This window comes from Pituophis catenifer, unplaced genomic scaffold, assembly GCF_029215685.1.
Source record: "Pituophis catenifer annectens isolate HBS135680 unplaced genomic scaffold, rPitCat1.0.hap2 SCAF_18, whole genome shotgun sequence".
Taxonomy (NCBI): domain Eukaryota; kingdom Metazoa; phylum Chordata; class Lepidosauria; order Squamata; family Colubridae; genus Pituophis; species Pituophis catenifer.
The window spans coordinates 2,569,251-2,595,962 of NW_027256898.1; the positions used below are offsets into that span (position 1 = coordinate 2,569,251).

General features: G+C 43.5%; 1 protein-coding gene across 1 annotated transcript in view; it reads right to left on the reverse strand.

The window, feature by feature from the left end:
* PLCH2 (phospholipase C eta 2) overlaps nt 1-26,243 on the reverse strand; it is a 178,879-nt gene extending 152,636 nt beyond the window's left edge. Inside the window, exon 1 of the mRNA XM_070955968.1 lies at nt 26,084-26,243. Coding sequence (XP_070812069.1) covers nt 26,084-26,243 — 160 coding nt within the window. The remainder of the gene's footprint in view (nt 1-26,083) is intronic.
* Between the last annotated feature and the right edge of the window lie 469 nt (nt 26,244-26,712).

Sequence of the window (26,712 nt, forward strand, 5' to 3'; positions counted from 1 at the left end):
TCCGTCGCGAGCAATGGCATTTGCCACGTTCTCACTTTCACGGCTTAATTTAGCCCAACTCGACGGAGGAAGCCTGATTGGATATCTAAAGAGAGGAGGGGACCCATTTCCAGGTGGGTGCGAAAAAGCAACGGCAACAATGCGCCGTGTGATTTTGGAAGAAGGGAGCTGTGCATTGCCTAGAGACTGAAGTTGTGGGTCCTACCAGATAACTTTGCATCGGGTTGCCCCTGGGCTTGAAATGGTCTTCTACGATCCACCGGAGTGACAGGCTTACTAAATTTATGGAAAGAATAACAGAAGTTGGAAGGGACCTTGGAGGTCCAACTCCTTGCTCAAGCAGGAAACCATAAACCAGTGATGGCTAACCTTTTTTGCTATCGCGTGCCAAAAGCAAGGGGAGCCCGGGGGGTCACGCAAACGTGCGTGCCCACACCCATAATTATATGTGCCCTGCTCCCCCCGTGAATGCATGCGTGACACACACACCCCACGTTCCCCCTTTTTTTGGCATGCAATGGCCCGATGGACCCGTTTTTTGCTCTCCCCAGGCTCCAGAGCCTTTCTAGGAACCTGGGGACGGTGAAAACGGCCTTCCCCACCTTCCCGGAGACCCTCCGGAGGTCGGAAACGGCCCATTTACCGACTTCCGGTTCCACCTGGAGAAGCTCTGGAACCTGGGGAGAGCAAAAAATGGGCCTTTCCCACTCCCCACCATCCCCCCAGGCACTCCGGAGTCAGGAAACGGCCTTTTCCCCTACTTCTGGTGGACCTTCTCTTCCATCTCTTCTTCGTTTTATTAGGAAGAGCAAGATATTTTAAGCCGCAGGAGACAAAAATAAATAAATAAATACAGGGTTCTTCTAAAATTAGATTGGGTGCCATGTGTGTTGATTCGGTTTGAACAGACTGATTGCATTCCAGCAATTACTATTGTCTAATATGTTTATTTAAAGCGACGATGAGCTTCGTGCTTAGATGCAGTTCGTAAAGAGCGGCTTTGGAGATGGATACCTGGTTTTGGCCGTGACCGGGGTGGGGAGAGGGGGGGATGGGCTTGCAAAATTGCCATGTTCACTGTCTCCACTGGAGCACCAAGTTCCTGCCAGGAATGGATTCGGCTGAGGAATTTAAGGCCCCTCCCGTTCCATCAAAGCCCCTCCCACAAAGCCTCATTTATTTATTTTTTTTAGCATTCTGGGAGTTGTGAGCTGTACCCTTTTCTCTCTCTGCCCCTTGCTCTCCTTCTAGAGCAGGGGTCGGCAACCCGCGTGGCTCTGGAGCCGCCTGTGGCTCTTTCATCCCTCTGCTGCGGCTCCCTGTAATTGATAGGGCTTCCGGTTAGGACAGGTAGAGGCAAAAGGACACTGTGCTAGGAGGAGACTCTACGGTGGGGGAACCGGACTTCCGGTCAGCTCCAGAATTAAATGGGGGGGGCTTCTGGTTAGGACCCAGAACTGTGTTGGCGTTTTTGGCAGCTGCCGCACACGGCTGGCTCCTATTGAAGTGATTGTCCACTAGGACTCCAAGATCCCTCTCACAGTTACTACTATTGAGCGAGGTACCACTTATACCGTACCTGTGCGTTTTGGTTTTTCTTGCCTAAATGTAGAACCTTCCTTTTGTTCACCATTGTTGTTGGACTAGAAGACCTCCAAGGCCCCTTCCAACTCTGTTATTCTGTTCTGATCTCCCAAAGGCATCCCGGGTAGGACCCAAACCTGATTAAAGCGAGTGATCCTTGAAAACGCTGCTGTGTTTTAGTTGCCCAAATTTCTTCGGGAAGTTCTTTCCCAGAGTCTAAATGCAAATTTAAGAATTGGTCCCACATTACGAGGCCGAGTTGCTAAGAATAGCTCAAATTTGGAGAGAGGAAGAGAGAGAGAGGCGCTGGGTTGAAGCTGCCGGAACTCAATTCACTGAAACGATCAGCAAGGCAAATATTTCATGGGTTAAACGAAACATTAAGACATTCTGTACCACAGGACAGAGATATCTCCTCTGTTTAAATGCTTATTCTTTTACCCGCCAGTTTGATTGACAGCGTTGTTCATATTTAATGACCAAGAATTTCACAACTCCTTAGAGATAATGCTAGCCGAGCAGAAGTTTGTGAAAGGAGAAAAAACAGCCTTCCTCGGTTTAGGCGCATTAAGGAGGATAATTCAAATAGTGGGTTTCAGATCCTCGCAGCCTTTCTGCACCCGTCCCTGGGATTACAGATCGATGGACGCAATTTCTTACCTTTCGGAAAAACAAAACAAATAAAAGAGTTTTTGTTTGATGATCTTATGGTCAGGCAGGTTGAAATTCCCCTTCAGATCAAACCACTGAGATCATTAAGATTGGAACTGGAAGACTGGGCCCTATCTTTAAAAAAAGTGGAATTCAGTGGTGGAAAAAAAGGAAGGTTCTACATTTAGGCAAGAAAAACCAAAATGCACAGGTACAGGATAGGTGGGACCTCGCTCAATAGTAGTAACTGTGAGAGGGATCTTAGTGAAGTCCTAGTGGACAATCATTTAAATATCAGCCAGCCGTGTGCGGCAGCTGCCAAAAAAGCCAACACAGTTCTGGGCTGCATCAACAGAGGGATAAAATCAAGATCAGGTGAAGTGTTGATACCACTTTTTAAGGCCTTGGTAAGGTCACACTTGGAATCCTGCATCCAGTTTTGGTCGCCACGATGTAAAAAAGATGTGGAGACTCTAGAAAAAGTGCAGAGAAGAGCCACAAAGATGATTATAGGGGACTGCAGGCTAAAACATATGAAGAACGGTTGCAGGAACTGGGCATGTCTAGTTTAATGAAAAGAAGGAGTAGGGGAGACATGATAGCAGTGTCCCAATATCTCAGGGGCTGCCCCAAAGAAGAGGGAGTCAAGCTATTCTCCAAAGCACCTGAGGGCAGGACAAGAAGCAACGGGTGGAAACTCATCAAGGAGAGAAGATACTTGTAGAACTAAGGAGGAATTTCCTGACAGTGAGAACAATTAATCCGTGGAACAGCTTGCCACCAGGAGTTGTGAATGCTCCAACACTGGAAGTTTTTAAGAAGAGGTTGGACAACCATTTGTCTGAAGTGGTGTAGGGTTTCCTGCCTAAGCAGGGGGTTGGACTAGAAGACCTCCAAGGTCCCTCCCAACTCTTGTGATTATTGACGAATGTATCTTTTCTTTTATGTACACCGAGAGCGTATGCACCAAAGACAAATTCCTTGTGTGTCCAATCACACTCGGCCAATAAAGAATTCCATCTATTATTCTATTCAATCCTGCCAAAAACGATTGCAAGTATTTAGACCAGAGTCTTGACGGGACAGTAAGTTTTACTGGGCTTCTGTCAAAAGTTTTGTAAAAGCAAAAACTCGGTAGTTCCACTCACTCTTAAACATTTCCAAATTTTATAGGTAGGGAAGGGAGAAGGAGCAGGTCTGATGAATAGCATTAAACGTCATGGAGCTGAAAAATGGGGGGAAAAACCGACTAAAAAAAGATTATTATTATTTCTTGTGTAATGACAGACTGAACTACTCCTTCTGGTTTCACCAAATACGTTTGCCAGCATCTTCCTTTTACTATAATCGGTATGATTTATCTGGCAAAGCCCAGGTAGGATGTAAGTATATTAAACATTTTTTCTTCTGTGGCTTTAAGTTTTCGTTTATTAGCTCATCTCTGGTTAATTACTTTGTAATTATGTTATGAGTTCTCATATAAAGCACAATAGACGAGGGCTTGCCTATTGTGTTTTATATGGGAACGCAAAAGATAATTACAAATGATTAACCGAAGATGAGCCAACGAGATAATTTTAAGCACAGATTCAGTCAGCTCCCACATCTAGGACTCGCTCTCGTTCTTTAAAACGGTTGCTCTTTTTATAGGTTATTTGATTTACTGGTATTCCTGGGTGACTTCCGCATCGAAGAAATAAAATAATGTTATAATTATAGCTAGGTTTAATATGCTTTTTCTAACTTTGAAGCAGCGAAGTGTGGTACGTGTTGGTCTTTACCTTAAACGTGATAGTTTTTTTTAAAAAAACTGTACAGTTCTAACACTGGAAGTTTTTAAGAGGATGTTGGACAACCATTTGTCTGAAGTGGTGTAGGGTTTCCTGCCTAAGTAGGGGGTTGGACTAGAGGACCTCCAAGGTCCCTTCCAACTCTGTTATTCTATTCTATTCTATTCTATTCTATTCTATTCTATTCTATTCTATTCTATTCTATTCTATTCTATTCTAATTCTATTCCTTCCAAATCTTGTTATTCTATTCTATTCTATTCTATTCTATTCTATTCTATTCTATTCTATTCCTTCCAACTCTGTTATTCTATTCTGTTCCTTCCATCTGTTATTCTATTCTATTCTATTCTATTCTATTCTATTCTATTCTATTCTATTCTATTCCTTCCAACTCTTGTTATTCTATTCTATTCTATTCTATTCTATTCTATTCTATTCTATTCTATTCTATTCTATTCTATTCCTTCCAACTGTTATTCTATTCTATTCTATTCTATTCTATTCTATTCTATTCTATTCCATTCCATTCCATTCCATTCCATTCCATTCCATTCCATTCCATTCCTTCCCATGGCTTGTTTTTGGTCCCAGGAGGCTGCAGGGAGCCCTACTAAGGCTCAAAATGGAGCGGGGAGGGGGGGGTCGTGCGTGCATGCACGGGAGGGGCGGGGGAGTGCAGGGAGGTCCCACGCGCATGCATGAGGGGCGGGGCATGGGGGAAAAAAAATCACATGCGCATTGCATTATGAGTGCAGGCACGCGTGTACTTTCGGCACACGACGACAAAAAGCTTAGCCATCACTGGGTTACGGGGAGGACCTGGAATCGTTTCCTTCTCAAATTTAGGCGCCTAAAATCAGAGGTAGACCCACAATGGTGCTCTTTTCTGGCACCTTTCACTACCCTAACCTCTTCTTCTTCTTCTTCCTCCTCCTCCTTCCCTCCCCGCACACAGCCTGAAGCTCATATAACTAACTACATGTGGGCTCACCTTTGAGCAGACATCCAGAAGTTGCAACTGGGGCATCGGCTAGATTACTCACCTGGGTGCCAACTGCTTACTGGGCACAATTTAATATCTCTGGGTTGACCTTTTAAGGTTGGCCTTACAGACCTTAAGAGAGCTGGACTATTTGAGGGTCAGCCTCTTCCATTACAGGCCTCTCCAGATTTACTAACGGCCAAAGAAAAATATAAAAATGCTCTCAGCCTATCCACCTTTCCCCAACTCACCCCTCTCTCATCCATTAGGAAAATCTATTCCTTCCAACTCTGTTATTCTATTCTATTCTATTCTATTCTATTCTATTCTATTCTATTCTATTCTATTCTATTCTATTCTATTCTATTCTATTCTACTCTACTCTACTCTACTCTACTCTACTCTATTCTATTCCTTCTCCGGAGACTCAGGGTGGCTTACAATGCGTTAAGCAATAGCCTTCATTCTTTTGTATATTTTATACAAAGTCAGCTTATTGCCCCCACAAACTGGGTCCTCATTTCACCTACCTTAGAAAGGATGGAAGGCTGAGTCAACCTTGAGCCTTGGAGAGATTCGAACCAGCAGTAATTGCAGGCAGCTGTGTTAATAACAGGGTGCACTAAACCCCTGTACTATCAAGGCTATTCTATTCTATTCTATTCTATTCTATTCTATTCTATTCTATTCTATTCTATTCTATTCTATTCTATTCTATTCTACTCTATTCTATTCTACTCTACTCTACTCTACTCTACTCTATTCCTTCCAACTCTGTTATTCTATTCTATTCTATTCTATTCTATTCTATTCTATTCTATTCTATTCTATTCTATTCTATTCTATTCTATTCTATTCTATTCTATTCTATTCTATTCTATTCTATTCTATAAAAAAAAAACCCCAAACCTCCTTTTTGCTAGCGTTGCAACTGCGGCTCGATTTGAGTAGGATTTCGTGTGTGTTGAGATTTTTTTTTTCTTTTAAAACTCTTTGCATTTGCATCGAGTCCTTGAGGATTGAAGCGGCCGAGCGGGGAGAAAAAAAACGGGAGCATGAATCATAGAAATGCTACAAATGACATTCCCGAGGGAGCTTTCCTTGCAAATGGACTTTTTTTAAAAAAAACCTTCGCTGGCGTTATCTAAATTGTGGCATCTTCGAGACACACCAAGTTAAAGGCGCCGCAATTTTTTCGGACGTTGAGCGATGACTTTATTTTGAGGAACGATTCGGGATTGATTGGTGGGTTGTTTTTTGTGTCTTTGAGCCAATCTTGACTCTGTCCCGATGCCCGGAGAAGACAGGTTTAACAGTAACCGAGTTGGAAGGGACCTCGGAGGTCATCGAGTCCAACCCCCTGCTCACACAGGAGACCTCTACTAGGGATTCGAACCACCGATCTTTCTGATCGACAGGCTCAGCGTCTTAGCCACTGAGCCACCTAGTCAGGCTCTGCAGTTTTTCTTGACAATATTTCTCAAGAAGTGGTTTGCCATTGCTTTCTTCCTAGGGCTGATAAAGAGGGGGCTGGCCCAAAGTCACCCAGCTGGTTTCAGATCTAGAGTGGGACTAATAATCACCACTGTCTTGGTTTCTAGTCTGAGACTTTTAACCGTTACTGAGTCTCAGAAGACAGTTATAGGAATGTGGGGTTGGACTAGATGATCTACGAGGTCCCTTCCGTTAATCTGTATCTGTATCTAATTAACCAAGGAAAACTCATTCTGATGTTTTGATGGACCAAGAAGCATCAAGGACTCCTCATTCGAACCCCGGGCTAAAAATATTCTCCTTTAAAGCTACACTATTTCGCAATTTATTCTTCTTCTAAGCCACACGAGAGGTCTTTTTAAAGATGTCCATGAAGCTGGAGTTATCTTATTAAGGTTTCCCCCTTTAAAATCCACTCGCCTTTCTTTAAAAAAAAAAAAAAAAAAAGAGTTAAATCATTCCTTCCCACATTATGCTAACCTGAGAATTGTGGGTAGCAGTGGCTGTATTTGCATTTTAGGTGATGTTATGGAATCCTGGATGGCTGGCTAGGTTGCTGATTTTTCCTGCTGCTGTTGCTTTTGCCAAAGGAAAAGCCTATTTTATTAGCAGTAACTCCCAATTTATCAAACCTTAGATCTTCCTTAGAACGCTACCTTTTCTTCTCGCGTTCTATTAACTCATTCCCGCAGTCTGTCAAAGGAGGAGACAAATAACTTTGATCCAATGCCAATTCTTATACGCCTGATTATCTCCGCTGCTTTAATTTGTTCCATCTGGCATTTCGGGTTTGATGATTTATTGATCAGGGGCTGTCAACCACTTTGGAAAAAAAGAAAACTTTTAAGGTGTACGTTATTTAAAGAAATGTGTATACAATTATTATCCATAGCCCCCACAAGGTCCCCCCCAAAAAGGGGGTAGGTGGGAGAAAGATTAATCCCCAGGAGGTTGAAAAGAAAAAAAAATAAACTATTGCGCTTTTGATGGAAAATAGGAAATCGTATTTTGGAGACTCGCCTCCTCTTTACTCAGACCAAACAAACTCAGCAGGTAACCTTCCTGGGTTTAAATTTGGATTTGAATCTTTATATTCGTCTCCTCCGCAGTAGCCTACAACATAAAAAGTGCAACTGACTACAGATTTCCTAAGGTGGAAAAGCCCATTAAATTCTTTGCTTAAGAAGTCTGGGTTTTCTTAAGGGTTAACAAGGCACTACCTACATCCACAAGAAATTAAAAAGACGCTTGCTCCTGGGGAGGAAAGCCATGGCAAATCTAGACAGCATACTAAAAAGCAGAGACATCACCCTGCCAACAAAAGAGCGTATAGCCAAGGCGATGGTTTTCCCAGTTGCAACGTCTAGCTGTGAAATTTGGACCACAAGGAAGGCTGAGCGCCAAAGAATGGAGGCCTTTGAACTCTGGTGCTGGAGAAGACTCCTGCGAGATCCCTTGGACTGCAAGACCATCCAAGGTCAGTCCTAGAGGAGATCAACCCTGACTGCTCTTTAGAAGGCCAGATCCTGAGGATGAAACTCAAATCCTTTGGCCACCTAATGAGAAGGAAGGAGAAGAGACGAATGCTGGGAACGATGGAGGGCAAAAGAAGAAGGGGACGGCAGAGAAGGAGGTGGCTGGATGGAGTCACTGAAGCAGTCGGCGTGAGCTTCAACGGACTCCAGAGGATGGTAGAGGACAGGAAGGCCTGGAGGAATGTGGTCCATGAGGTTGCGATGGGTCGGACACGACTTTGCAACTAACAACAACTTACATCCATATATTTTGCAGTGATTTGTTTTTTTAACTTGTTCTGTTCTCGATGCTTTAAGCCAATCCAACTCGGGTTCTTTGCAGAAAAAAACGACTTTCTTTTTTCACCGCCAACCTTCCGTACCCCATTTTTCTTTCAGAAATTTAGCACTGGAATGTTGCACCTTCGTTTCTCAGCCCCTTCCAAGAATTTCTGGTTACCATGGTACACCTCGGCTGCAGTGCAGAGTCCCAAATATTTTCATAAACGCAGCGGAGAATTTCAAAGCCGAAACGAGGAAGAGGGAAGGGCAGACCCTCTCCCTTCCCCAACCGACTCAGCTCTCCCCTCCCCGGTCACATAGCTATGGAATATTTCTATGGGCAAGAGAGATGTAAAATACTTCTGGGATCCTGCATGCCATTAATTAAAGTTATTTACAATTCCTAAACCCTTTCAAATCTGGAGGATGGGGGGAGAGAAGCAAAGGCGGACTCTAGACAGAAATGAAGGAAACAAGTGGGAGGGAAGAAAATTTATATCAATCCTTACCCCCTCCCACCCTACAGAGCTGCGTTAGGAACGCTAACTCCCAAGTGCTTCTCCGGTAGGAATTCTATTTGGAAATATTTTAGTCAGAAAAGGAGCATTATTTCTTGTTGAGATAGTTGAAGAGCTGATTGTCTATGGCTGATTTAATTACAGCGTTTTAAGAGATCAGATGAAGTGGGATCTGATATTCGAATATCTCAGGGGGCTGCCACGTATTCGCCAAAGCACCTGAAGGCAGGACAAGAAGCAACGGGTGGAAACTAATCAAGGAGAGAATCAACCTAGAACTAAGGAGAAATTTCCTGAGAGTTAGAACAATTAATCCGTGGAACAACTTGCCACCAGAAGTTGTGAATGCTCCAACACTGGAAGTTTTTAAAGGAGAGGTTGGATAACCATTTGTCTGAAGTGTTGTAGGGTTTCCTGCCTAAACTGGGGGTTGGACTAGAAGACCTTCAAGGTCCCTTCCAACTCTGTTATTTTATTCTATTCTACTCTACTCTACTCTACTCTACTCTACTCTACTCTACTCTACTCTACTCCCTATTCTATTCCATTCCATTCCATTCCATTCCATTCCATTTTCCATTCCATTCCAATATTCTATTCTATTCTATTCTATTCTATTCTATTCTATTCTATTCTATTCTATTCTATTCTACTCTATTCTATTCTTATTCCTATTCCATTCCTATTCTATTTTCCATTCCATTCCATTCCATTCCATTCCATTCCATTCCATTCCAATATTCTATTATTCTATTCTATTCTATTCTATTCTATTCTATTCTATTCTATTCCATTCCTATTCTATTTTCCATTCCATTCCAATATTCTATTCTATTCTATTCTATTCTATTCTATTCTATTCTATTCTATTCTATTCTATTCTATTCTATTCTATTCTATTCTTCTACACTAGGTTCATAATCCTACTTGGTCTTGGACCGTATGAGGTGTCTTTGGACCTGACAAACCTTCCAGTGAAAACTCCGCAAGGCTGTTGGAAGAGTTAAATTGGAAGATGGGAGCTATCCATAAAGTACCATCGGCTTTGGATATTGTAAAAATTGGATTATGGTGCCTGTTGCCCTTCGACGGGACATGGAGAAACGCATTTACCGATCGTGATATTGGAGGCAGCTTCCGAACGACCTCGTTCTCTTTAGAAAGGAACAAGAACTTCCTGGCCAATAAGGTATGGTCTAAATAAAAGACCCGAGAAGTTTGCCACCGAAATCTTAGCTCGGGGGTGGGTGGGAGGGGAGACACTGAATCTTTCCAGAGCTAGCTCTCCTCGCAGATAACAGAAATGGAGATTTGTTACATCAAGCTGTGAAAATTGCACGCTTATGCAAGGCCTGAGAAAAATGGTGCAAACAAAAAGTCTTACTTATATGCATAGGTTGGCTTTTGCGTTGGGTTCTGTTTTTGCAATGTACACAGTGCTGCCTCCTCCCCAGAGTTCTGTTTTGCTGATTTTTCAGGAAGATATTCCAGGAAGATTTTTCCTTCCTTCCTTCCTTCCTTCCTTCCTTCCTTCCTTCCTTCCTTCCTTCCTTCCTTCCTTCCTTCCTTCCTTCTCACTCACTCTCTCTCTCACACACACACACACACAAAAACACACACAAGGTCCACCATATTCTGGGCAGGCACAAGGAAGGTTCTTGGATTAGCTCCAAAGGTGGTTTACTTGAACCCAGAACCACCCTGGTGTTTTCTTGGCACGGCTGTGACTTTATGGAGCTCACCGATGGTTCTTTCTCCCATTTATGGAAAGTGGGGGGAGGGATATCATATTTTCCATGTTTTGGGGGCCCATCAGCAGTTCTTTCAAGGGGAAAGAGCGCCTGGATGGCTTTGCAGATCTGTTTCATAAGAAATATTCTTTATTTTTTTGCAAATGAATGCAGGAGAAAATAAAAGGTGTAGAACGTAATCCTTTCTTTCACCTTTCTTTTACCTTCCTTCCTTCCTTTCACCTTCTTTCTTTCTTTCCTTTCTTTCTCTTTCCTTCCTTCTTTCTCTCTCTTTTTCTCTTTTTCCTTCCGTCTGTCTCATCCATCACCTTTCCTCCTTTCTTTCTTTCCTTCCTCCTCTCTTTTCTTTCTTTCTTTCTTTCTTTCTTTCTTTCTTTCTTTCTTTCTTTCTTTCTTTCTTTCTTTCTTTCTTTCTTTCTTTCTCCCTCTTTGCTTCCTTCTGTGCCATCCATCACATTTTTCCTTCCTTCCTATCCTTCCCTCCCTCCTTTTCTTTCCTTCCTTCCTTCTCTCTCTTTTCTTCTTTCTTTCTTTCTTTCTTTCTTTCTTTCTTTCTTTCTTTCTTTCTTTCTTTCTCTCTCTTTCCTTCCTTCCTATCCTTCCCTCTTCCTTCCTTCCTTCCTTCCTTCCTTTCTTTTTCTTTTTCTTTCACCTTTCGTGGATGTTTCATGGATGAGAAGCGACAGATCCTTCAAAGAAAAACCAGAAAGTCCCTCTTTAAAGAAAGAAAGTACCTTTGGAACAAGCGTGACCTGATGGATGACTGAAAATCTCAGCAGACGTTCCGTGTGGAGCAGTGATTATAAATGACATTGTTTTGTTCCTGGTTTCCGGCCACGGGCAGGGACGGACAAACGCTCTGCTTTTAGGGAGTGAAAGCAATGAGCCTTTTAGTATCCCTGATTGGCCCAGCTGAGGAAGTGCCTTGCTCCTTGGACTCACCTATACGCAGTGGTGAAATCCAATTTTTTTTACTACCGGTTCTGTGAGCGTGGCTTGGCGGGCGTGGTGTGGTGTGTGGCTTGGCGGCCGTGGCAGGGGAAGGATACTGCAAAACCCCCATTCCCTCCCTACTCCTGGGGGAAGGATACTGCAAAATCCCCATTCCCTCCCCACTCCAGAGGTAGGATATTGCAAAATCTCCATTCCCACTCCAGGGAAAGGGTATTGCAAAATCTCCATTCCCACCCCACTCCAGAGGAAGGATACCGCAAAATCCCCAATCCCTCCCCACTCCTGGGGGAAGGATATTGCAAAATCTCCATTCCCACCCCACTCTGGGGCCAGCCAGAGGTGGTATTTGCTGATTCTCTGAACTACTCAAAATTTCCGCTACCGGTTCTCCAAACTGCTCAAAATTTCCGCTACCGGTTCTCCAAACTGCTCAAAATTTCCGCTACCAGTTCGCCAGAACCTGTCAGAACCTGCTGGGTTTCACCCCGCCTGCAAATGCAAACCGGCGTCAAGAACTGTTCAGATCTGGTGCCAGATCTGTTCCGAGACACGAGACCCGTTAGAGAGAAGGCTACATGTCATCTCCTGCTCTACGGTTTCAAAACAACATCGCCCTTTTCCTGCAATTTGTTGTTTATATACTGAACTGACTCCCGATGCAGAAGTGGGACAGAGGTTTCCTCCAAGGAAATGCGATCGGCAATCCCAGGGATACTGCTGCCCTCTGCAGTCCTTCCCAAAGCACGTCTCTGATGCATTGAAGAAGCTCGTCTCCATCGGCATCCGAAACCCGTGTCTGTCCTTCAACACCTCTGAACGGTCACCCAAAGAGTTCATGAGGAGCAGGGGATTCTGAAGAAGTGGAGGAGAGGGACCGACGCAACCTCTGCGGAGGTCGAGAAAATGATTTTAGAGGCCTTCAACTCTAACGGCAACGAGGTCTCCTAGCTGGGGGAAGCAGATAAGACTTTCTCAACCCAACCGTGAGGATCTGAAGACTTTGTCAGTTCTCCGGACTACTCAAAATTTCCGCTACCGGTTCGCCAGAATCTGTCAGAATCTGCTGGATTTCACCCCTGCCCCACTCCCTTCTTGGGAATTGGTGAAGAGAACCTTCTAAGTTACAACTCCTCCATGATAGCCCACCCTACCCCATAAATAATCATTGATGGAGAGCTTGTATAACTTGTCAGCTTGCCAGACTGTTTTTTCAGGATGGAGGGCTGGAAGTCACACCAAAACCTTGACAAACATCAACAGATTGTTCTCTACATTCTTAGACCAGCTTCTGTTCTGTTGCCCTCCCGCCCGCCGCCCCTCCGCAAAAAAAGTCAATTCAACAGCTCTAGATGATAACAGCTTGTTACCTAGGATACATGGCCATGCAGTCTAAGCCACATCTCCGTTCCCAGAAAGAGTTCTTTGATTACTAAACTAAGGTTGGGATCTGCTTTCGATGCGACGGGGTTAACTGTGGGTTAGCGGGAACGTCCTATTTGACGGCAACTCACACAGGCTGATATCTTACAGCTTCATTGATGCGATTTATATTTCTTTATATCAAGATATTAAGGGTCTGGAAAATTCTAAAGAAGAGCCAAGTGAGATTTCACCAATGCGAAGCCACAGACAAATAATTATGTCAACTAAAAAAAAAGAAAAAAAAAAGAAAGAAAGCTATTTGATGAGCACATGTAAAAACATCAAAGAACTTGAAACGACGTAAATCAGAAGGCGATTAAGTGCTTCAATTTTCAGTGGTAATTAGATCTTTTAATCCATCAATTGTGATAACTCTTAAGAGTCCTTGACAATTTGGAGGTATATAAATGTAAGAAATAATTATAGTAGGGGATGGCTATGAATGCCTTAGATCTGCAAAGCTTGTAGCATCCATCGGGCACCCTCTTTTTAGAGTAGAGTAGAGTAGAGTAGAGTAGAGTAGAGTAGAGTAGAGTAGAGTAGAATAGAATAGAATAGAATAGAATAGAATAGAATAGAATAGAATAGAATAGAATAGAATAATCTCCAGTAATGTTTGCTGGAGAGCAAAGAATAGAGTAGAGTAGAGTAGAGTAGAGTAGAGTAGAGTAGAGTAGAGTAGAGTAGAGTAGAGTAGAATTGAATTGAATTGAATTGAATTGAATTGAATTGAATTCTTTATTGGCCAAGTGTGATTGGACACACAAGGAATTTGTCTTTGGTGCATAAGCTCTCGGTGTACATAAAAGAAAAGATACGTTCGTCAAGAATCATAAGGTACAACACTTAATGATAGTCATAGGGAACAAATAAGCAATCAGGAAACAATCAATATCAATATAAATCGTAAGGATGCAGCAACCAGTTAACAGTCATGCAGTTGGAGGAGGTGGGTGATAGGAACGATGAGAAGACTAATAGCAATAGTAACGCAGACTTAGTGAATAATTTGACAGTGTTGAGGGAATTAGTTGTTTAGCAGAGCGATGGCATTCGGGGAAAAAACTGTTCTTGTGTCTAGTTGTTCTGGTGTGCGTGTTCTCTATAGCGTCGTTTTGAGGGTAGGAGTTTGAGACAGTTTACGTCCAGGATGTGAGGGGTCTGTAGATATTTTCCCAGCCCTCTTCCCAGGTTGGTAGCCATGATTTTTTCTGCAGTTCTACAGAATAATGTGATTATTTGGTCTATCCCCAAATGGCTGCCGGGCTTAGGGTGCCACAAATACTTATTACGCCAGTGGGAACCTGGCAGTAAGTAAATTACGGTCTCAGAGCTGGTGTTTTGTGCTGTGCCAGGCAACTCCCTATTTAAACTGGCTTAATTAAAAGATCCTTTGAGAAAGTAAAATGGGTCGGGGAATATGATGTCTAAGGGTATGGCTTAGTCTTGGCTTGGTGTGTGATTGGAGTTTGAGGCAGCTGCGATGTGTTCAAGGAGACCAGCATTGGGCCAACGAATGATGGTGCGGGATAATAAGAATTTTTCTTAGAACAGAATAGAGCTGGAGGGGATCTTGAGGCCTTCTAGTCCAGCCCCCTGTTCAAGCAGCAGAATTTATGCCATCTCAGACAAGGGACTGTCCAGTGTGTTAGGAAATGACTATTACCTAACTTGTTGGGTTGGCAATATATAAACCATCAATATAGCTTTAAGATTGCTGTATTGTATCACACTGCATCCTGATTGGTTAGCTCTGTAGCCAATGTCCTTAAGAAGGAGCTAGAAACATGGTTTGTTCTCTTTGCTGATCTTGCTCTCTGATATCTCTGTATGCTACTGTTTGCAAATCCAGAAGAACTGTTTATTGTGAATGACTATGACGACTGGTAAGAAGACTTTGTTATTGGATTATCCCTGGACTGTCGTTTTGGCTATCTCCTACTTTATATGTGTATGACCTGGACTGTTTAGTGGACTGTGCCTTACTATTTCCTGAAAGTAAACACAACTCAGTGTCTCTGTGTGTTGACTGTGTTTATTCGTAACTACTCTCAATCGCTTTCATGTGCACACCCTTGCTACTCAAGGGTTACTCTGTGAATTCCTTAACACAGTGTCTTCTTAAAAACCTCCAGTGAATTAAGAAGATACGGAATATTACTAAACACGGAATCTATTTTATCAGAGATTGGGAAAAAAGAGGTGGCGATTAAGAACAGAATATGTATTGTTAAGCAAACCGAATACCCGGACAACACGAGGTGTATTAAGCACTAAGAAATGTAATTAATAAAAAATTAATAATAGTTATAAAAAACCTCCAGTGATGGAGCCACCCACGATTTCTGGGAAGGAAGTGAATATCTGAGAATTAAGATAGAGAATAAAGTTTGTTCGGCCTCAGTGTTTCTGGTCGCTCAGCGATATCCCTCCAGGAAGGCGTAAAGACCTTCTACCAAGCACCCACAGTGAGTGAACTTCGGCTGTGTAGACAAAGGAAACTTGGGAACACAAAGGAGGAGTACACCCCACGCCTTGGGAAAGAGAAAATAATGCACAAGGGGTTGTCGTAGGTGTCCCAAATGGGGCAGCCATGTGACATTTGGGTCCCTGCTGAAGGGAACTGCTTGTCTGTAGCTGTCTCCGAGCCCACCTTCGGGGAAAGGCCCGGAGAAGGGCGAACAAAGAACTTGATTCAATACCCCAGCTTCAGTGGGGCCTCCAATGGAGCCTTGTGCCTACACACATCACTCTTTGTAAGCAAAGCGCTGAAAAACCTCCCTGTGTCCCCCCCCCAAAAAAGCCACCGTTTCTGCAACGCGTTTTCTCTCTCCAGATATAGCAGTAGCCCTTAGACTTATATACCACTTCACAATGCTTTCCCGCCCTCTCAAAGTGGTTTAAAGAGTCAGCCTATTGCCCCCAACAATTTTGAGTCCTCACTTTACCCACCTCGGAAGGACGGAAGGCTGAGTTCACCTTGACCTTGTCAGGATCGAACTCCTGGCAGCTGGCAGAGTTCACCTGCAATACTGCATTCTGACCACTGCGCCACTACATTATGTCTGTCTGTCTGTCTCCGTCTGTCTGTCTGAGCAAAATGTTTGTTAAATGAGTTTTGATCCCTTTGACGAATTCTCTTGACAAACTTGATTCAGTGGATCGATCGCGGCCATTGTTAAATGAAGGATACAGTCATCACGTTGGGATCTGGTTTCCCCGTTTTAGGTTGCTTGTCGGAAGGCCGCAAAAGGGGATCACGTGACTGGGGGGGGGGAATGCTGCAAACCTTCATAAATATGAACCAATTGTCAAGCGGCTGAATGTTGACCACAGAGCGCTGCAACGATTGTAAGTGTGAAAAATGATCACAAGTCACATTTTTCAGTGTGCCATTGCAACTTTGAATGGTTGTTACCCGTTTCCCCAAAAATAAGACCCAGCCGGAAAATAAGTCCTAGCATGATTTTTCAGGATGCTCGTAATATAAGTCCTACCCCCAAAATAAGCCCCAGTTGTCAGCCAAATGGATGCATTTAGTACCAATTTTCCCCCAAATAAGACCTAACCAGAAAATAAGCCCTAGTGCGTCTTTTGGAGCAAAAATTAATATAAGACCCAGTCTTATTTTCGGGGAAATACGGTAAATGTTGTAAGTCGAGGACTCTCTGTATATATTCCATCTGAAGTGTCTACGATTGTACTATCTCTTTTAAATCCCTTCCAATTCAATGTACAACAAGGAGAAGAAATTCAACTGGGGATGAGGGCGAGCTTGGCCACGCTGCAAAAGTTGCAATTGAAAAAAAAAAGCACATTAAAAAAAAAAAGAAAAGAAAGAAAAATAGCTGGAAATGGCAGCTAATGACTTCACCTGGCTTCGATTAGCTAAGTAAGAAGTGATCTCGGAGCTGTTCTTCAACTAATGAAGCCTCTGAAGGGAAGGAAGGCTTCAAAATTTAAACGTCGGCGCATGCAGATTTTTGTGCGGTTCTTTTGCAAACCGTCCACAGCGCTGACTTTGTGACTGCACCTGTCAGGCTCTTTAACGCCTTCAAATTGCAACCAAACGGGTTGTCGACTTCCACGGCAAACACTCCTCGGCCAGAGAGAATCAAAGTACTGTCCTACCTACAGGCTTAGCCTCCGATGCTCTTTTATGTTTTGTGTACAATTTTCGTGACAGGTCAACGCAGCTAAGTCTGTGCTGTTTCCTTCACACACACACACACACACACACATACACCCTGGGGGATACTGCTACTCATAAACAATCATTTTAGACTGGAATGTTTAAAAGGCAACCTAGCAGACAGGGCTATTATTCCAAAACTCGGCAAAGGGCAGCCGCAATGTGGATGACACATCTCGAACGCATGTCTCTGTTTAATCCCAAGTTACCTAATTTAACTTCTTGTCTGAAAACTTCTAGTCTAGGAATTGATTCGGAGATTTTCATCTGTTGACACAACTCTTCCTTCCTGGTTGCTCTGAAATTCCGATCGCTTCTCTGACCGTAATCCTCCTTTCCTCTAATTCCCCTTCCAAATGGAAGTATTAGCGTACTTAAGAACAGGATCCGCTTTAAAAGAAAAATAAAACCTGCAGTTACCTATGCTGGAAAAGGCCCAAATGAAGCCTGACTAGGTGGCTCAGTGGCTAAGACTCTTTCTAGTTTAAGAATGTTTAAGGTAAAGGTAAAGGTTCCCCTCGCACATATGTGCCAGTCGTTCCCAACTCTAGGGGGCGGTGCTCATCTCCGTTTCAAAGAGCCAGCGCTGTCCGAAGACGTCTCCGTGGTCATGTGGCTGGCATGACTCAACGCCAAAGGCGCACGGAACGCCGTTACCTTCCCACCAAAGGTGGTCCCTATTTTTCTACTTGCATTTTTTTTACGTGCTTTCAAACTGCTAGGTTGGCAGAAGCTGGGACAAGTCACGGGAGCTCACCCCGTTACGCGGCGCTAGGGATTCGAACCGCCGAACTGCCGACAAGCTTGTTCGATCGACAAGCTCAGCGTCTTAGCCACTGAGCCACCTCGTCCCCACAAGAATGTTTTTACTAGGGGTAAAAAAAAAAAATCCTTAGTAAGCCAAGGTTTTTGGCCTGCACAAAGCCTCTGCAGTCTGTCTTCTTTACCTTGGGGCCACGGAGAGGGAAGTGTATCACAGGTGCGCTCAGCTTCTTCAAAGAAAGGGCGGTTTAACTTCCAGGTAGATAGAAGGAGGGGGAAATAGCGTGGGAACAGATGGAAAGGAAAAAAGGCACAGAAAATGCAGAGGCATGGGAAGAGCCAAGAAGGGAGACATAGCGGAAGGCAGGAAGAATTTAGTTCCAATGAGATACCCAAAAAATAAAAATAAAAAATGAAGGGTACATCCAGTGGTGGAGATTGCGGGTGGACCTGCCCAGGCGCTATGCCGTCCTGTTTAGCCACATTTTCGAAGCTGTGCGCAAGCGCGAGCAAAGCGCATGCACGGAAAACCGGGCGCATGCCCTGAAGGTGCGCGTGTGAAGCAAGCGTGCACGCGGCGAACCAGTGGTAAAAATATGTGAAACACACCTCTGGGTCCATCAATAGAAAACGCGCCCACGGTTACCAAAGTTGAACATTGAACCGTGAGGCCAGGATAGGAGGTACCAGAATCTGGCTTGTCAAAAAATCCACCCAAGAAATATTAAAACTCTCTTCGCAAAAACCCGGTATATTTTTGGAGCTCAAATTTGTTTGCCAAAATGGGAAGGCGGTAACAGCTTCCTTGCTTTCTTAACTGACATTCTTTCTTTGTTGTTTCTTCGGGTTACGTAGCTGAAAGTCAATTTTGTCTCAGCGATGGGCGAAAGATGTTAAGAAGAGAGCACAGGAACTGCCAGATGGCTGCGCTTAAGATGCTGTACTCCAGTCTGTGAGCAGACATAGATATATGGTTTTATATAAAACAGGTTTAGTTCATTGGGAAGCACCAGTTGAGCATCAAAAGGCAGAAGCTCCTGGATCAAAGATGGGATATGGCTGAAGCTACCCCTGACTTGGCCTTCTCATTAATCCCACAGCTGTTGAAGCGTGCTAGATTATAACTGCGGGGCGAAAATGTGTCACGGAAAGAGAGAAAACATTTATTTCAGAAGCGGGATAATTGGAAGCTGCAGAGATGTTGAGATCCCAGGGTTAAAGAAGTGCTCCGGAGCAGGTGCGGTGATGCTCACCAAACCTGTGGGTGCCTCCTTGAAAAAGCTGGGGTACAGAGACACCGACGGGATGTTTATCTCTCTTCCGAAGTTCGGTCGGACATCTCCGTCGCTCCAATGGGCGTTTTCCTGAAAAGACTCAGCATGTTTACTGACCAGCGGTGATCTCCTTGCCCATGTTTGGCTTAACAGCTGCCACACTAGCAAGATCGATGCTAGACCAAACGACACTATGAGGATCATAAGCGGTTGCATAAGTCCATGTATTTGCCATATGCTAAATACTGTAATTTTTGGAGTATAAGATGCACAGGAGTATAAGATGCAGCTTAGTTTTGGGGGAGGAAAATAAGAAATAAGCTGATTGGCGGGTGGATCGGCCTCCCGGAATACCCCCAATCAGCTGTCCCCAGAGATGAATTTTAGGAACAGGTTCGTTGGTTGTGAGCTCTGTGCCTTGCTTTTTTTTCTGCCTCTGAAAGCCTCCAAAAGAGAGGCTTCAGAAAAAAAGCCTCTGAAACTTTTCGGAGGCTTTTTTTCTGAAGCTCTGCTTTGAGGCTTTTTTTCTGAAGCTCTGTTTGGAGGCTTTTTTTCTGAAGCTTCGTTTCAGAGGCTTTTTTCAACCTCTGAAACCTCCGTTTGAGAGACTAGGTGGGGCTACATCTGGAGTATAAGATGCACCCAGATGTTCACCCTCTTTTTTTGGGGAAAAAGGTGCGTCTTATACTCCGAAAAGTACAGTAAATAAATCTTTGCCCATGCCTACTCCGAAGCATCTGCTCGGCTTCAGAAATACAGAAGCACAAACTATCCCTGCGGGGCTGCCTTCCTGTGGGCTGAGACAAATGAGACAGAGGCAATGTCGTACGAACGGAACATAAAAACACAGTTACTAAAAACTGGTTAGAGAGACACGGCGAGCCCTAAAATTTACCACCTGGCGCGTGGAAGGCCAAAAGGGAGGGCTCCTAAGACAAAAAACCTCGCGGCCCACCTCTGCGCTTGGAGGACCTCTTCATTTCTCACCCAGAGAGGATGCTCGGCTGCATCCCTTCTGCAGTCAGTTTCCATGGCAACCTCCACTTCAATGGAGCATTGTCGGGTTTTAAAGGAACAGAGGAGGGGACTTCGAAACGAGACGAATGTGCTCGCATAGGCCTTTCCTCCACCAGTGGCCTCACAGTGTGGAAGTCACTTTTCGTGGACTGCGTAAACTGCCCAGCGCCTTTCAACTTTCTCTCCGCTTTTGCAAATAGATAGAAGCCCAGGATCTAAAAAGTATGTGACATCCCTTAAAAAGCTCTCCTATTAAAACCGGGCGGCATGCTAAATGCTCAAAAATGCTCTATCGCTGTTAATTTTGAGTGATTTATACTACGCTGAAGTTTTATTTAGGAAAAAAAGGATAACTGGCTTATTGCAAACGCACAGTTGATGGAAACAATAGAAATCCTTTCTGGTTTATCAGCGCAGTTTTCTAAGGCCCCGTTTCTCTCGATATTGGATTTCGCCAACCCGCACGCGTGTTTCGGTTTCGCATCGCAGGTTTTCTTAGCGGACACACACAGCCGCCTCCGATATAAATAATTTAATAATAATAATAATATATTGTTCTCCATTGTCTTCGTTTCCCAACACAACTTTTAAAATATAGATGCATCATATGGTACTCAATTTTCCCAAGATCATCTATCTATTTATCTATCTATCTATCTATCTATCTATCTATCTATCTATCTATCTATTTATGGCTTCTCTCACGAATCGATTCTTGGTGCAGATTTTTGACTTGGAAAAAGAGGGCGCTGTAACATACCTCAATATTATTGCCTGAGTCAACAACAAAATTTAATTTGGCCAAATCTGATTACAGGGAGTCGTTGACTTATGATCATAATTGGGACCTAGAATTTTCATTTCTAAGCAAGTCGGTTGGTCAAGTGGAATTGTGCCCGGTTTTATGACCTTGTTTTGCCATGGTTATTAAGCAAATCACAACAATTGTTGGGTGAAATAAGCAAAACCAGCTTCCCCCCCATTGACTTTGCTGGTTAGAAGCCAGTTAGGAAGTTAGGTGATCACAGTTACTACTATTGCGCGAGGTACCACCTATACTGTACCTGTGCATTCTGGTTTTTCTTGCCTAAATGTAGAAACTTCCTATTTTCCACCATTTAAAATTCAAAAGCAACTCCAATTTGAACTAAGACCCAGGTGAGTGAGAGATGGAATTGTTCTGTTTTACCTGGAGCTTCGGGCTGTCTCTATTAGGAAGCAGCAGGTAAGTTCAAACGCCTTTAGCGAGGTGCTTCTAGAAGTTGTCTCTTTTCTTGGAAGAGCGCGCAAGACCTCAAAAAAGAAAGGTCAGCCGCCATAAAAACGGATTAAAGTTGCTGGATCATAAAGAGGAGTGTTCATCTCTTTGCATGTGGCCACTGCCTTTTTTGAGCCTGGATATGTCTAACCAGAACAAGCAGGTTTTTGAGATTACAGTCAGAGGGCGAATCCGGAAAGTTAAGTTGGGTACGACTCTAAAAACCAAACCTAACAATATTGGGATCGGCAGCCACGCTGGGCGAGAAAATTATTGGATAAATCCCTCAACTGCACAAATAAACTTCTTTATTATCGCTCGCCGCGTTATTTGCCAGCCAGAGTTCTTATCAGGAAACGAAAACAAAACCTTGAACTGTCATCCAGAGATTCTCAGCTATCAAGAAGTGTGAGATTAAAAATAATAATAATAATGCTGCAGGCTTATTTACTGCCGACAAGTTCCACGGATTTTTTTCCCTGTGATATAAATTCCTTGGTCTGCAAAATCAGGTCAAGCTGTACTATAAATAAATAATAAATAACTTTATTGTCATTGTACGTGTATACACAGTATACCCGTACGACAAAATTCACTTAACACCCAAAGATCAGGTCCAACACACATAACAATCCCCAAAAACCCACTCACCCACCACAATTCTCCACCCCTAAACCACCCAAATATCCACACAACAGACCAAGTAATACTGTCCAACAGCTCACTGATGGTGGCCCTTTAGTTCATTATTGAGTGCAATTATAGCTCTGGGATTAAAAACTATTCAGAAGACGTGCGGTCCGAGTTTTAATTGTTCTGTATCTTCTGCCGGAAAGCAACAGTCCAAAAAGATTGTGAGCAGGATGGGAAGAGTCTCGGAGAACGTTGTGCAACTTTCTCAAACAGCGAGATTCGAAGATGTCGTCCAGGGCTGGTAGCTGGAGCCCGATGATATTCTGGGCAGTTTTAATGATTTTCTGTAGAGCTACAGAGCTGCTCCCATACTATGCAAGAATGCCGTATGTCAGGACGCTCTCAATGGTGCTGCGATAGTAGGACAGAAGGAGATGCTGAGATAGATTTATCTTCCTGAGCATTCTCAGGAAGTACAGCCTCTTCTGTGCCTTCTTCGCAAGCATGTTAGCATTCATAGTCCATGAGACGTCCTCCGAGATATAAATGCCCAGAAATTTAAAACTATTATACCATCATCACCAGTGGTGAGTTTTACGTATTCTTACCACCAGTTTGCCCCGTGTTCGCACGCTCGCTTTGCGTGTTAGCCTTCCATGCATGTGCTTTGCTTGCGCACGGCTAAATAGGACGTCTTTACGCTGGGACGGGTGAGCGGGCCCACCTGCGATCTCCGTGACGAACCGGCTGAATATCACCAGTAATCATCACCCTCAGTAGAGGTCCCAGCTTCTTAGCGTCTTCAGGTCGGCCCTACTCTGAGGCAGCTCTGAAGAACACAGGAGCGTGTCTCTTAAATTAAAATATATAGAAAATCGGCATCTCCGCAACCAAGCCTAGACTTTATTTTGCTTTTTTTAAAGAGCTTCGTTCCGACCGTCCAACTCCTACTTGTTTGGGAAGGTTGACCAAAGAGGTATTATTGTTGGGTTCTTGGTGTTCTCCAAGATTGGTGGTCCTTCTAGTAGTTGATTTTGTTAACTTGAGCTGCATATGGTAGCTGCTACTACTGGGACGGTAGTTTTCTTGGGAATTACGGTGGGTAGTCAAATATAATATGACCTGAAATCGAACGAGATTTTGAAGCTCTCACCAACATTTTAGGCAGCATCTAAGATGTGCCGTAGAATCTATAAATTTCTGACTCCTTAGAATAGGCTAGGGTAACAGAATTGGATGATGTAATGAAGGATGGAACTGTCTGGGAACCGAAGCTCTAAATTTAGAAAATGTCTGCTCCCAGATCCTTACTTTGCCGTTTCCTAGCCTTTTATTAAAATCACCCTGTCTCAAAACACTGGTTTATCCATCAGACTTTAAAATGAGATACAGTACCTATGAGGCAATCTGCCCAATGTTGTCTTTTAACGACCCCGTAATTTCTCGCATCAGGGTGGAGTCGGGGCAACTGAATGGAGCTGAATGTTTACTGCCCGGATGCCTTTCCTGTCGCCGATGCGGAGTTTTTGCTGCTGGTATATTCTCTCATTGTGCCCAGAGAGAGAAAGATCTGCCTCTACCTAGGATTGAACTCATAGCCTCCTGATTGTGAGGCGAGAACTCCACCTCTAAGCCACCGCACCACTCAGTGAGGCAATCTGCCCAATGAACGTTATTATTTCCGGTTCGGGGTCTCCGTTCTACATCGTAACAGAAACCAAGCAACAGCCTTGGGTACATGGGAGGCAAAACAAAGAGAATTCACTGAGCTACCAAATGCAACAACTACAACAAAATTACAGACAGCGGCACCACAAAAAAAAAAATAAAAAAAATAAAGTTAATACCTAGGAAATAATCTGGGTAAAATCAGCACACAGAGCTATGGATTGTACAGATTTACCTGAGTGTAAACTCCAATATAAATTGAGTAAATATACCTGGCCTAGGATTATATGATATAAAATTATGCAATTGTGAAACTAAAAGCTTCAAAAAATGACAAACGTCTGCAGAAGAGAATAAAAATGCCATAATTGGGGAGAAGCAAGTGAGGAACCATTAGCTGTGAGTAAGCTGTGAAAAGTATAGTAAACAACACTCTGGCAAAATCAGAACAGCCTTGCTGAGTCAGGCCTAAAGCCTATTATAATGTCTACTCCAAATCTACATCAACCAGATTCCAGTGGTACAAATGTAACGTTATAAATTAATGGGATATTGGTTAATACATCCCTTTACTTTCCCATGTTCCAGGGCCAAAACTATGCTGTATATAACCAAAATGTCATCCAAAAAAAAAAAGAAAGAAAGGATGTTTTTACATTATTGTTGCTTTTATATATATATATATATATATATATATATATATATATATATATATATATATATATATATATATGAAAATTGATACTGTACCTTTACAGGGAGGATACATAAGATATGGGTGTAGCCTACTGATGAAAGCAAACGAGCTAGAAATGGATCTATTTAGGTCTCCCACCTAGCAGTTAGAGCATGCTAGCTGTTAGAAAGGAAAAAAGCCCAGAACCGAGTAGATGTGATTCTACTGAGCTGGAGCTACAAAAAACCTTGGTTACGTAGGGAAAACCTGGCTAGAAGAAAAACATATATATATATAATAGATATAAATCCACCGACTGCAGATTTTACTCAATCAATTCTGACTGCAAGAAGAACTAAAAAGAAAGCAGAGGAAGAGGAAACGGAATGGAGTATTCTGGAAAGGGGCACAACGAACTGCAATGATGAATGTTTGTTGATTTGTATGCCACTTTTCAGCCCCGAAAAGTAGCAGATGACGAAACCAATTGTAAATACACCATTCGTAACACACACACAAAGACACATGTATCTCACAGAGGCGCACCTAAAAACCAGAAGCGAGGTGGAATTCATCCCGGCGGAAGGAAAAACGTTAGTCGCACATTAGAGCAAAAAACCTAGACGAAACAACAGACACTACAATATCTGCACAGCTGGCTGGGGAATTCTGGGAGTTGAAGTCCACCCCATCTTACAAGGTTGAGAAACAACTGCTTAAGGAACAGCTGGAGGGAGGACCTTCTCTGAGCCATGTGGCACCGCTGGGAAGGTTCTGCTTAATGTCCCAGGTAAGTTGCGCCTGGATGCTATGTTATAGTGATGAATGGTCCTGAGTGTGTGTGAACAATATTTTTATATCCTGCACAGAGTCAGCTTCTTCGACCTGCTTCTGAGCTTGTAGAATCTCTTGAGGAATTACTCAAACCGTGATAAATTACGGGCGGTTGAGAAATAACAGGAGCAAGCCATTCTGTTCCAATCAATTTTTTTTTGGGGGGGGGATGCAATCCTATACCCCAGGATTCCATAGCCCGCCGTGGAATGCAGGAACATGGGCTGTTAATTCACAGGCAGGGTAGCCCTTGACTTAACGACCACGATGGAGCCCCAATTTTCTGTGGCTAAGCGAGAACGGTTGTTAAGTGTATTTTGCTTACGTGTTGCGACCTTTCTTGTCGCGGTCACGTTAAATGAATCGCTGCAGCTGTTTAGTTAGCAATACAGCCATTCGGTGAGTCTGGTGAATCCCCACTGAATTTGCAGGCCGGGAGGTCGTAAAAAGGGGACCTCGTGATCATCCCGGGACACGGCGACTGTCATAAATACAAGCCAGTTGCCTGAATTTCGATCACGTGACTGTGGGGGGAGGACGCTCCAATGGTCGTTAAGGGCGATAAATCATCGTAAGTCACTTTTTTTCAGTGCTGTCGTAACTTCAAACGGTCACTAAACGAATGGTTGTAAGTCAAGGACTACCTGTCTTTCCAGACCTAAAGGATGATCTGTTATCTCTGTTGGCCTCCAGTGAGGGGTTAAAAAACAAAAAGCAAATTGATTTAATGCCAGAAATGCTTCCTCGTGTTTTTCCTCACCCGGATTAAAAACAACAACAAAACACAACAACAGTAATATGGGCGTAATATCGAAATCGATTTACCTATCGTAATGACGTTCGTGGAAAGGAAGGAGCGTGGATGCACGTCCTTTCGGGGCGAGAAGCCGTCCGGTTGTCCCAAATCAGGAAGCATCTTGTCCGAAGTCGTCCCACGTCGCAGGTTACGATTTGGTGCCTCTCGAGCTTTGAAAAATGGATGCATTTATAGAAAGATCTTCAGTCCTGCCCGATCTTTAGGCCGCGGTCACAAGAAAGAGACAAAGTCTGTTCTTTGACCCATATTTGTCTGGTACTTTTCCCTTCGGTTTGATAACAGCTGCCCGAGTCATCAATCCTTTCTACAGTTCTGATCTGTAAAAGTCTTTAATAATAGTAATAACTCAAGATAAGGGATTTACGGTTTTCTGCCACTAAGTCAGTCTCCTTTATGCAGTTCCCGTTCAACCTCTGGATTCAGCTTCTCTCTTCTTTTCGCTTTTTTTCGGGATCCCAAGAGATCCGATCGGTGCCTTCGGTCACAATCCGTATGTCAGGAAAAGTACCAGACGGGGCGGAGAATGAAGTTCATATCCATATCGTCTCTCAAAGCGGGGAAACTTCCCGTCGTCGTGTTGCATTTGTGTCCTCTGGATCTTTCTTTAGGAGTTGGTAAATCAGCTGAGGGGGGAAAA